The sequence below is a fragment of the Oncorhynchus kisutch genome, linkage group LG28 (assembly GCF_002021735.2).
Source record: "Oncorhynchus kisutch isolate 150728-3 linkage group LG28, Okis_V2, whole genome shotgun sequence".
In the NCBI taxonomy this organism is placed as follows: Eukaryota; Metazoa; Chordata; class Actinopteri; order Salmoniformes; family Salmonidae; genus Oncorhynchus; species Oncorhynchus kisutch.
Window position 1 is genome coordinate 20,460,241 of NC_034201.2, and position 13,679 is coordinate 20,473,919.

The following is a 13,679-nucleotide window of genomic DNA, read 5'->3' on the forward strand; positions in this document are numbered from 1 at the left end:
TGCAAACTGCTTCTACAAAACGGATTAAACGTCAACACAATAGGATTTGGAATATCATGAAGGGGATGCATTTCTAAAAGACGCTCGGGGGATATGATATTTGAAGTCTGCATGCAAACAGTGCATTTTTCATTAGGGCGCATCTCTTACCTTTTAGGACACCGGGGTAGGCAGCAAGTATTGTCTTCATAACTGTGGCTCCGGGAATGAACAGATTACAATTCTTGGAAATATTTACTACAATAAAGTTGATCAACTCTACAGTTCCTCTATAATGACTGAATTAAATTGAATAAATGAGCGGCATTTAACCCGTATGGGAGGAGCCAGTTCAAAGTCAGTACGTGAGAGAGGGTGGTAGGTGTATTGGGTCCAAACCGAAGCGCTCCTGTAGAAGAACCGAAGAGGATGCAAATTGCGCTACTCGAAAACATTATTTTTCTCATGTCAGCCTGCGGGGGTCTGAAAGCACTCTCAACCACGTATTTATCAGGTACTGCAGTGACGTGATGTCGGCGTCGATCAACGGTCGTGTTTTGACCATTTCCATCTTATCTGACAGTCTGCACTGCTATGCAATTCTTATGGAATTCTAACTTTTAGCGCCATGAAGCTGAACAGGTCAAAGTCAAACATGCGTAACAGGTCACTATGGTATAGCCCAGGCATAGTTGTTTACTAGAGCAGGGCTTTGGAAGGATGGCCACGTGAGACTAGTTGCTTACCTGTAAAGGTAGAATAATTGACAGAGCAGAGGTGTCAAACAATTGGCCTGGGGAAACAAGAGGCCTGATGGCAACTGTTTCCAATCTCTTGAAAATATTTGTTAGGCAAGTTATGATTCACACATATAGGCCTAATCAGCATAGCCGTGGGAAGTTGGGGTGCTGCAGCAAACCCCTGAGAAATCAGAATCAAATATATAAACAGTATATATATTTTATTTTAAGTCACAAAAGTAGTGCACTGGTTCTTTACTAGAATTAGCTGACTGATATAGATGCCTGTAGCATGGGCAACAACAAAAAAATCAGCATCTCTACTGTAGCAAAAAAGGTAGTTGTATAATTGAGAACAGTATCTTGCAGCATACAATCGTTTTAATAGTAAGAGTTGTTGCCCTGCCCCTTTCGGTGTCAAGCAATTATTTTTTATATTCCACAAGTAATATCAGATGAACTGCTATTGTGACAAATGCTGGTAAACACTCAAATATATTTTGTTAAAAACATTTCACAAAAGTTGTGCACTCAGCCGTTACTGGGTCCTGTATTAGCAATATAGAGGTCGTCAGCACGGGCACCCAAACAAATTCTGCATCCCCCCATCGGCAAAAGAATCACAGCACCTCACCCCCAAAATACTTCCCGTGGCTACGCTAAGCAGCAATCTTATTGTGGGTCCTTCAGTAGGCCTAAAGAACAGAGAAAATGACATGAGATGATACATGGTGGTAAGAGACAACCTTTCACTGTTCCTACTGTATTGAAAAGGTCATGTCAACATATTCAGAAAAAAATTGAGGGATTCCATCAAGCTGTTGCTCAATTTGATTTAGCCCTTCCCTTATGTTCGAAAATGCTAGACATGTTATGGGTACATTTTTGTGAATCATAATTTGTAAAAACTAATCTTTAGCTTAACTTCGGAAAAGTGTTGCTCAACCTCTGAGCCTCAAAGGCAAATAATACATACAGTGCCTTGCGAAAGTATTCGGCCCCCTTGAACTTTGCGACCTTTTGCCCCATTTCAGGCTTCAAACATAAAGATATAAAACTGTATTTTTTTGTGAAGAATCAACAACAAGTGGGACACAATCATGAAGTGGAATGACATTTATTGGATATTTCAAACTTTTTTAACAAATCAAAAACTGAAAAATTGGGCGTGCAAAATTATTCAGCCCCCTTAAGTTAATACTTTGTAGCGCCACCTTTTGCTGCGATTACAGCTGTAAGTCGCTTGGGGTATGTCTCTATCAGTTTTGCACATCGAGAGACTGACATTTTTTCCCATTCCTCCTTCCAAAACAGCTCGAGCTCAGTGAGATTGGATGGAGAGCATTTGTGAACAGCAGTTTTCAGTTCTTCCACAGATTCTCGATTGGATTCAGGTCTGGACTTTGACTTGGCCATTCTAACACCTGGATATGTTTATTTTTGAACCATTCCATTGTAGATTTTGCTTTATGTTTTGGATCATTGTCTTGTTGGAAGACAAATCTCCGTCCCAGTCTCAGGTCTTTTGCAGACTCCATCAGGTTTTCTTCCAGAATGGTCCTGTATTTGGCTCCATCCATCTTCCCATCAATTTTAACCATCTTCCCTGTCCCTGCTGAAGAAAAGCAGGCCCAAACCATGATGCTGCCACCACCATGTTTGACAGTGGGGATGATGTGTTCAGGGTGATGGGCTGTGTTGCTTTTACGCCAAACATAATGTGTTGCATTGTTGCCAAAAAGTTCAATTTTGGTTTCATCTGACCAGAGCACCTTCTTCCACATGTTTGGTGTGTCTCCCAGGTGGCTTGTGGCAAACTTTAAACAACACTTTTTATGGATATCTTTAAGAAATGGCTTTCTTCTTGCCACTCTTCCATAAAGGCCAGATTTGTGCAATATACGACTGATTGTTGTCCTATGGACAGAGTCTCCCACCTCAGCTGTAGATCTCTGCAGTTCATCCAGAGTGATCATGGGCCTCTTGGCTGCATCTCTGATCAGTCTTCTCCTTGTATGAGCTGAAAGTTTAGAGGGACGGCCAGGTCTTGGTAGATTTGCAGTGGTCTGATACTCCTTCCATTTCAATATTATCGCTTGCACAGTGCTCCTTGGGATGTTTAAAGCTTGGGAAATCTTTTTGTATCCAAATCCGGCTTTAAACATCTTCACAACAGTATCTCGGACCTGCCTGGTGTGTTCCTTGTTCTTCATGATGCTCTCTGCACTTTTAACGGGCCTCTGAGACTATCACAGTGCAGGTGCATTTATACGGAGACTTGATTACACACAGGTGGATTGTATTTATCATCATTAGTCATTTAGGTCAACATTGGATCATTCAGAGATCCTCACTGAACTTCTGGAGAGAGTTTGCTGCACTGAAAGTAAAGGGGCTGAATAATTTTGCACGCCCAATTTTTCAGTTTTTGATTTGTTAAAAAAGTTTGAAATTTCCAATAAATGTCGTTCCACTTCATGATTGTGTCCCACTTGTTGTTGATTCTTCACAAAAAAATACAGTTTTATATCTTTATGTTTGAAGCCTGAAATGGGGTAAAAGGTCGCAAAGTTCAAGGGGGCCGAATACTTTCGCAAGGCACTGTATATGTCTGTGTTCAGCATGGTGGCACCATTTGGGTGCAGGAGCTTGATTCTAGGGGAGAATCTCAATTGGTTTCGGTTGCCTCCTCTTCTCTGTCCTCTCCTCGCTAGTTTAAAAAGGTGAAAGGTAATTGAGCGTAGGAAAGGAAACGTGTAAACAAATGGCTTGTACGAAATTAGACTCTCCTTCTCGACTCTTATGTCATCAGGCAAATTACGTTTACAGAGGTGAAATCCCCACATAAATGTGTAAAGTGATAAAAAAATATATATATATATTTTATAGATAAAAAGATAATAGCATGTCATTTATAAATGTGTGCATGCATTTCTCCAAAGAAAAAACAACAGCTGATTCAAAGGGGGTGTGGTGAATTTTAAAACACTTCTGTGCTAGCCACCGAAAGGATACTCTCGAGCAATGTTCCCTCTAAGCTGCTCGCATGCTCAGGCAAGCAGCTCCCAGGACTGCCACGCAGAATAAATATCAGCCTGCGCAGAGAAGCACGAGATTGAACTTCACTCAACTTTCTAGTTTTCCCCTTTAGTGAACACTATAAAAGTTTCCCTCTACAGTGGGAATTGTGATCGAATCAACAGAATATTAGACACTTTCAATGCAACATACCGAAACAAAACAAACTATGCAAGAAATGTTCTTGTATGTAGAGCGCATTGGAGTAGGATTCTATTCCATTGACAGGCATGACTCAGACCCGTACTCGACACAGACCGGTGCGCCATAACCAATTATAGCTTCGGTATCCCTATATGCAAATAGACTATTGCCATATATGGATCTGTGCCATTCACTTTGAACTGGACGGTGTTTACAGCATGAGTGGTCGCAAAGTAGATGCACTTGTTTTGCTGCATGTAGCCACGTTTACACATTTGTTCATATTCTTGCTTAGTAATTTAGTTATTAGCCAGTTATAGCTCATTTCTAGTCAGCAATAGGGTAGTGGTTGTTTCCTACAAAAGCACAAAAAGTGTGCATTTCTAGCCATCTTTGAAAAGCAAGTCAGAGAAAAAGCTTTTTTTCTGTCTTAAAGGAGCAGTGTTGTATTTTGAGACAGGCTTGAATAAGCCAAGTAGCCAATAGGCAGAGGGTTGCATAATTTGTCTGATTCTCCGTAATAATGATATGGGAATAATAATGCTTTTAATTTTGTAAAGTGGTTTCTTGCATCAAGCAACACAACATTTTCAGTCACCTCCTTGTCTGAAAGACAAGTGGATGAACAGATTAATGTCAATCCCTACATGTTTTTTCCAAAATTCTCATGAAATGTAGGCCTACATTGAATATCACACATTGGCTGCCACTGTAGGCTGAATAATAGAACAGCTATTTCCATGTTGAAATGTTATGGGATGCATTTTCTCCATAGTTTGTATGGTATGCCACTCTGATAGGCCTACATTATGATGAAATAGCCACAGTAGCCTACTTGGCCACAGTTATAATTGTATCTTAAAGCAAATACAGCCTCTGTGTTCAGAGTTTACTCGCACCAGTAGTTATAAAGCATTTTCACAACATTCAACTGTGCACTCAGCAGACCTGAAATTTGCACATTGTTAGAGGGAACATTGCTCGCAAGTATTCTCGGCGAGAGGCTACTGAGTAGTGGAGGACACTTCTCTTTTCGCCTACTAAAGAGTTGACACTCTCCTTTGACCAAGTGACCACTTATTGGTTTTCCGGGTCATAGAGGAGACGTGGATGGAGGAGTCAAGGAGAGGACAGACCTTGAGAATCCCCATAGGACACACCATTCAAGAGGTCATAAGAGGTCAAGGTCAAGTGGCAGGTCAAACTGACTTCAGATCAGTGTTTCTCAGCTTCTGATCATAGTTATAAACCGAACAAAAATGTAAAAACGCAACATGTAAAGTGTTGGTCCCATGTTTTATAAGCTGAAATAAAAGAAACCACAAATTTTCCAAATTTCTCTCAAATTATGTGCACAAATTTGTTTGCATCCCTGTTAGAGAGCATTTCTCCTTTGCCAAGATAATTAATCCACCTGACAGGTGTGGCATATCAAGAAGCTGATTAAACAGCATGATCATTCCACAGGTGCACCTTGTGCTGGGGACAATAAAGGGCCACTCTAAAATGTGTAGTTTTGTCACACAATGCAACAGTCAGAAACCATTTCAGGGAAGCTCATCAGCCTGCTCGTCATCCTCACCAGGGTCTTGATCTGACTGTAGTTTGGCATCGTAACCGACTTCAGTGTGCAAATGCTCACCTTTGATGGTCATTGGCATGCTGAAGATGTGTGCTTTTCACGGATGAATCCCGGTTTCAACTGTACCGGGCAGATGGTAGACAGAGTGTATGGCGTCGTGTGGACAAGCGGTTTGCTGATGTCAACGCGTGCCCCATGGTGGCGGTAGGGATTATGTCATGGGCAGGCATAAGCTACGGACACTGAACACAATTGCATTTTTTCAATGGCAATTTAAATGCACACAGATACTTTGACAAGATCCTGAGGCCCACTGTCGTGCCATTCATCCGCCGCCATGACCTCATGTTTCAGCATGATAATGCACGGCCCCATGTCCCACAGATCTGTACACAATTCCTGGAAGCTGAAAAAGTCCCAGTTCTTCCATGGCCTGCATACTCACCAGACATGTCACCCATTGAGGATGTTAGGATGCTCTGAATCGACGTGTACAACAGCATGTTCCAGTTCCTGTCAATATCCAGCAACTTTGCACAGCCATTGAAGAGTGGGACAACATGCCACAATCAACAGTCTGATCAACTCTATGTGTGGAAATGTGTCACGCTGCATGAGGCAAATGGTGGTCACACCAGATACTGATGGGTTTTCTGATCTACGTACCTAACTTTTTTTTAAAGGTATCTGTGACCAACAGATGCATATATGTATTCCCAGTTGTGAAATCCACAGATTAGGGTCTAATTTATTCATTTCAATTGACTGATTTCCTTACATGAACTGTAACTCAGTAAAATCTTTGAAATTATTGCATGTTGCATTTATATTAATGTTCAGTGTACAGCCCTGTAATCGGCATGGTTGCATCATTCTTGTGCAGAAAGCAGCTTGGTTCTAGGACACAGTTCAAGAGTTATCAAGGTCAAGGTCAAATTGTGGGTCAAGTTGCCCCAGAACATCATGGATGTCACTTATTTTGTTCCGGGTTGTGTTCATTTATTTTCTGTTTTTACAAGTTTGAAACCCGTACAAATTAATGCAGATGCAGTTTCATGGCAATTTTTTTTGTTAAAAAGTATTTTATTGATTTCAAACAAAATTGTGGGTCAAATTGACCCACAACATAAAAGCCCTGGCTTTTCGGTTGGTCAGTGTGCATATGGGCAACTGTTGACAGTATTGTGCAAGACTCTATTCAGTTTTTGGCCCAGACTCCAGCAGCACTGTCCTTCAACCACTACCCTGATGCCTAGCCTGGCAAACACACATAACACATAGAACAGGAACCAATCAATAACCTTTTGACACAGCCCACAGTCAACACATACTAAGCCATCCACAACGCTTCCTCTACATTACCCATATGAAAAAATACTACAGTTTACAATAGAATACTACAGTACTTTTTATAAAAATTCTGTAGTAAACTGTAGTAAATATTACATTAATGTCTGCAAAAACACAACAATCCTCAAAAACACCACTTATTTATTACAATATTTAATATTTATATCCCAATTTGTGGCACCCATAAGTGAGAAACCTACATGCCAAGTATAGACCATATTGTATTGCATAGAAAACAGCAGACGCAGTCCTACTGACCTGTAGGATATGGAACAATTGCTCTTTTAGTATTTCTCCAGTAGGTTTCCTCAAGGAGAAAGCCTCCACTTCTATGTCAAAGATAATAAAACAAAAACACTACAGTAAATACTACAGTATATTACAGTCTGCAAAAACACTACAGTAAATACTACAGTATATTACAGTCTGCAAAAACACTACAGTAAATACTACAGTATATTACAGTCTGCAAAAACACTACAGTAAATACTACAGTATATTACAGTCTGCAAAAACACTACAGTAAATACTACAGTATATTACAGTCTGCAAAAACACTTCAATAAATACTACAGGAGACTACAGACTTTACTGCAATCCACAAAACACTAAATTAATTACTATAGTATATACAACAGTTTTCCTTTACTATAGTATTTTTAGTATAGTTAACTGTAAATACTACAGCATACTACAGTAAATACTATTCACTGTGGGGTTTTTGCAGACTTAGTGAATACCACAGTAAAATCCGCAAAAACACGACAGTGAATACTATAGTACAGTATGGTATTTCATGTGGGTAGGCCTACAGTATGTGAAATCTAAAATGCTGTTCTCAGATATTGCAAGTAAATGTAACGTTATCATGCCCATGATTCATGAAGGTCCAAAGAGCTGATCACACTATGACAACAGAGATATGGTGATGGCCACAGTCTAGACACACAGTAATAACTAATATCTACTGTACTGTAATTGACCCTCGAGTTTCTATTAAAAAAGTAACGTTTTTATTTTGGCATCAACTCATTACAGTCTGAGCGGCCGTCCAGTTTATTTCAAAGTGTTATAAGCTTTTATGACACCCTCACCCTACCCTCATGTTTATTTATTTATATACTGGATTCTTGACATATCTCACTCTAATATATCTACTGCTGTGCATATCATTCTGAGTGTATCTTGTGTAAATGATTCCAGTGCACATACGTATAGAGTTTTTATCACTCTTACAGTGCTATTTGTTTAGTTAATTGGATACGTCCCAACGCTCTTGATTCCTTGTTTTTTGAATTACTTGTTTTACATTTTTTGTTTGACATTTTACTGCATTTTTAGGAGCTTTTAAGATAAGCATTTCACTGCACACGCTAAAACATCTGCTATACTGTGTACACAACCAACAAACTTTGATTTGATTTGATAGTTACTTTATAGCATCTGACATAAGTACTAAGATCTGTTATGATGCACTTGTAGTGTTACAGTGCATCATGTTCCATTACATAATTACTAACAATGATAATGATTCAATTTACAGTAAGTGTCACAATCTTACCTACAGTATATTGCCTTATTATCATATAGGCCTACCCCTCCCTTATGTTCTTATTTGTTCGTTTCTGTTGCCCGGTGAGTGAAATTGTGACGCCACCATGATCGCTGTAAACTTCTAACCATGTGGCCCAATAGAGCTGGTACGATAAACCGGAAATTATCGATACCGACCATTTATTGATAATAACTATAAGTAGCCTTTACTCGAAGAATGTGAAGTTTTAAATTAAACGGGACAATGGAAGCCACAACATTCAAAGTAGTAGTAGTCATTTTAAGGGTAATATTAAAAAGTAACTGGTGCACATTCATGTTTTCAACTTATCATTACATTTATCGTTATTGTCATAATCCAGTACATTTATTGTCATATGGATTTTGTTCCATATCACCCAGCTCTATGTCTGAATTGTTACATCGGGTAGTTTGGATACTGGCTACCAATTGACTAAAACAACATTAGGCCTTGTGTATGTGAGACTATGACTATGACTATGAAGTTTAGCCTTTTCACCTTTAAATCATTGTGCCTTTTCACCTCGATAAAATGACTACATCAACAATAGTTTGATATGCCAATGTACAAAATAAGCATTTAGATTAACTTGAGAGAAACCAAAACGAAAATAACATAATGAAACAAACAAAGTGGGCACTTACCTGCTTCACTGACTGGTGGGCAGAAAAAGGGATACATTGTGAGTTAAGGGAATACAACAAAAACGGAGCTGAACGTCATTCTACGGGACTTGTATGGTTCAATCAGAAACATAAATGGCGAAGAATATGGGATTAGCAGCTATGCTGGACAGTTTGGCAGGGAGTATACAGAAGGACACCGAATTCACAAAAAGCAACAATGTGTCTGTCAGCGTAATTAAGTCGTTGAGGGAAGAGGGGCGCGATAGAGCTTCCCACCAGTGAACGACTACATATGGTATGTAACTGTTAGCTAGCTAAATCATTCTAATGTACCCTGACAATATAACCAATAGTTATGTACAGTCGTGGCCAAAAGTTTTGAGAATGACACAAATATATATTTTCATCAAATCTACTGCCTCAGTTTGTATGGTGGCAATTTTTCATATACTCCAGAATGTTATGAAGAGTGATCAGATGAATTGCAATTAATTGCAAAGTCCCTCTTTGCCATGCAAATGAACTGAATCCCCCAAAAACATTTCCACTGCATTTCAGCCCTGCCACAAAAGGACCAGCTGACATCATGTCAGTAATTCTCTCGTTAACACAGGTGTGAGTGTTGACGAGGACAAGGCTGGAGATCACTCTGTCATGCTGATTGAGTTCGAATAACAGATTGGAAGCTTCAAAAGGAGGGTGGTGCTTGGAATCATTGTGAGGCGAAGACTTTTGGAGGATGGCCTGGTGTCAAGAAGGACAGCAAAGAAGCCACTTCTCTCCAGGAAAAACATCAGGGACAGACTGATATTCTGCAAAAGGTACAGGGATTGGACTGCTGAGGACTGGGGTAAAGTCATTTTCTCTGATGAATCCCCTTTCCGATTGTTTGGGGCATCCGGAAAAAAGCTTGTCCGGAGGAGACAAGGTGAGCGCTACCATCAGTCCTGTGTCATGCCAACAGTAAAGCATCCTGAGACCATTCATGTGTGGGGTTGGTTCTCAGCCAAGGGAGTGGGCTCACTCACAATTTTGCCTAAGAACACAGCCATGAATAAAGAATGGTACCAACACATCCTCCGAGAGCAACTTCTCCCAACCATCCAGGAACAGTTTGGTGACGAACAATGCCTTTTCCAGCATGATGGAGCGCCTTGCCATAAGACAAAAGTGATAACTAAGTGGCTCGGGGAACAAAACATTTATATTTTGGGTCCATGGCTAGGAAACTCCCCAGACCTTAATCCCATTGAGAACTTGTGGTCAATCCTCAAGAGGCGGGTGGACAAACAAAACCCCACAAATTCTGACAAACTCCAAGCATTGATTATGCAAGAATGGGCTGCCATCAGTCAGGATGTGGCCCAGAAGTTAATTGACAGCATGCCAGGGCGGATTGCAGAGGTCTTAAAAAAGAAGGGTAAATTCTGCAAATATTGACACTTTGCATCAACTTCATGTCAATAAAAGCCTTTGACACTTATGAAGTGCTTGTCATTGTACTTCAGTGTTCCATAGTAACATCTGTCATGTCTTTGGCTATGCCGGATTAAGTGATATGACATGCTATTCTATAAAATCCTTTCTCCATAATTAATATTATTTGATTGAGCTAATCATGTAAATGTAATTAACTAGAGAGTCGGGCACCACAAAATAATATTTATAGAGCTGTTATCTTCCGAATAAACTCTTAAAGACCTAGTAATATTTTACATAAATAGCAGTCAATATTAATCGTCATCTTAATTCATTCAGTCTGCACGAACCCTGGCTAACAATTTGAATCAGCAATGCAAAATTGGGTTTAATCATTTATTTACTAAATACCTAACTAATCACACAGAATTACACATACACATAATTAAATCATAACTTGATTACAAATTACGTCATAAAGGACATAACGAACATAACAATGGTCATTATGGCCAAACAGTTCTATTTTTGTTTAATCAAATCAGAGGACTTCTCCAAAAAGTACGATCTTTGTCCCCATGTGCAGTTGCAACCTGTAGTCTGGCTTTTTTTATGGCGGTTTTGGAGCAGTGGCTTCTTCCTTGCAAAGCAGCCTTTCAGGTTATGTCGATATAGGACTCGTTTTACTGTTGGATATATACTATACTTTTGTGCCTGTTTCCTCCAGCATCTTCACATGGTCCTTTGCTGTTGTTCTGGGATTGATTTGCACTTTTCGCACCAAGTACGTTCATCTCTAGGAGACAGAACACGTCTCCTTCCTGAGCGGTATGATGGCTGCGTGGTCCCATGGTGTTTATACTTGCGTACTATTGTTTGTACAGATGAACGTGGTGTCTTCATGCATTTGAACATTTCTCCCAGGGATGAACCTGGGAGGTCTAAGACATGTGGAGGTCTAAAAAAAAAAATCTGAGGTTTTGGCTGATTTCTTTTGATTTTCCCATGATGTCAAGCAAAGTGGAACTGAGTTTGAAGGTAGGCCTTGAATTACATCCACAGGTACACCTCCAATTGATTCAAATTATGTCAATTAGCCTATCAGAAGCTTCTAAAGCCATGACATAATTTTCTGGAATTTTCCAAGCTGTTAAAAGGCACAGTCAACTTTGTGTATGTAAACTTCTGACCCACTGGAATTGTGATACAGTGAATTATAAGTGAAATAATCTGTCTGTAAACAATTGTTGGAAGAATTACTTGTGTCATGCACAAAGTAGATATCCTAACTGACTTGCCAAAACTATAGTTTGTTAACAAGAAGTTTGTGGGGTGGTTGAAAAACGAGTTTTAATGACTTCAACCTAAGTGTATGTAAACTTAAGTAAAAGAATGATGAATTAAGAGTAAATAAATATATGGATGAGCAATCTCAGAGCAGCATAGTCTAAGATAGAGTAGAATAGAATAGAATACAGTATATACTGTACATATGAGATGAGTAATGCAAGATGTGCTCTGAGCTTGTCAACTTTATTATCCAGAGACTGAACATTAACAACGAATATACTCGGAAGCGGTGGGTGTTGTGCGCGCCTCCTACTTCAGACTAGAAGACCACTCTGGTGTACCTCTCCTTCACAGGCATTGTTTTGGATCAGCCCAAGTTCAATTGCCCTGGTGGGTGCGAACAAAGGATCTGCTTTGGGAAAGTCATTTTCCTGGTCGTAATGCTGGTAGTGCTGGTGAGTTACCACCGCTTTGATATCTAATAGTTCTTCCCGGCTGTATGTAATAACACAAAACATTTTCTGGGCTAATAATGTAAGAAATAATACATTAAAAAGTAAAGTACTGGAAAGTTTCCTAAGAGCTAGAAGCAAGGCAGCCCTCCCTGTCTGCACCATTTTTAAAAGTGGCGCTAGTGCTCAGTTTTTTAATACATTTACTGTAAGCTTGCTACCTAACCTGTGGCTTTTGCATACGTAGCAACCAGTCTAGCAACAAGACTTTTGTCCGGACTACTTTTTCTGGCAGAATGTATTCATTATTTATTTATTTATTAAAGCAACGTTTTCAATTTAGATGTGTTGTTCCTTGCCTTAATGTTTTGGCAACCAGTTTATAAAATAAATAAGGCACATCTGGGTTTGGTGGTATACGGCCAATATACTACGGCTAAGGGCTGTATCCAGGCATTTCGCGTTGCGTCGTGCATAAGAAAAACCCTTAGCCGTGGTATATTGGCCATATACCACACCCCCTCGGGACTTATTGCTCTCCTATATAAATAACCCCTTGTCCCAATTAGTCAGAAATAACAAAAAAACTGTGTTTAAAGAATTGGAACAGGAAATCTTTTCATCGAGTTCTGTTCTCTGTTGATAAGTTAGATGAATATTTGATGAAAAGATATGCCCCTTTTTCTCCCCAATTGGTAGTTACAATCTTGTCCCATCGCTGCAATTCCCGTACGGATTTGGGAGAGGCAAAGGTCAGAGCCATGCGTCCTCCGAAAAACGACCCTGCCAAACCACACTGCTTCTGGACACACTGCTCGCTTAACCCGGAAGCCAGCCTCACCAATGTGTCGGAGGAAACACCGTACAACTGGCGAACATGTCAGCGTACATGCGCCCGGCCCACCACAGGAGTCGTTAGAGCGCGATAGAACAAGGAAAACCCTGGCCGGCCAAACCCTCCCCTAACCCGGACGACTCTGGGCCAATTGTGTGCCGCCCCATGGGTCTCCTGGGATCAAATCCGGATCTGTAGGGATGCTTCAAGCACTGCGATGCAGTGCCTTAGACCGCTGTGCCACTCGGAAGGCCTGACCTGAAAGATACGGGGTGTATAGTAAGACCCACGGGTCTTCATTCCCTCTGTACTTTTCCCATTTAGCCGAAAAAATAATTGGACAGTATAATTACTCTGACCCTATACTCACCCAGACCAGAGAAATCAGAGACAAGGCAGTTACCATCTTTATCATAACACTATCGTCTCCTATTTTGACAAGCTTGTATTGCATCTCACTCTGGTAAGATTTAAATGGTCTACTGCAGGGGTGGCCAAACTCCAGCCCGCGGAAGTTTTTAGTAAATAATAAGTGGGGGTGGGTGGGCAGGGACTTATTTCTCAAAAAACATTATATTAAGGTATGGAACATTCATTGTGTGACAATA

At 40.1% G+C, this 13,679-nt stretch overlaps 1 protein-coding gene and 1 non-coding gene across 2 annotated transcripts in view; one reads left to right on the forward strand and one right to left on the reverse strand.

Annotated features, from left to right (window-relative positions):
* Positions 1-459, reverse strand: part of LOC109873176 (diacylglycerol O-acyltransferase 2-like) — a 34,129-nt gene extending 33,670 nt beyond the window's left edge. The window contains exon 1 of the mRNA XM_020464758.2: positions 151-459. Within this exon, the coding sequence (XP_020320347.2) occupies positions 151-190 (40 nt within the window). The 5' untranslated portion in view covers positions 191-459. The remainder of the gene's footprint in view (positions 1-150) is intronic.
* A 6,685-nt stretch (positions 460-7,144) lies between these two features.
* Positions 7,145-7,198, forward strand: LOC116358195 (U7 small nuclear RNA). The gene has a single exon (XR_004206077.1). It is a non-coding gene; the product is annotated as a U7 small nuclear RNA (small nuclear RNA).
* Positions 7,199-13,679: the final 6,481 nt, after the last annotated feature.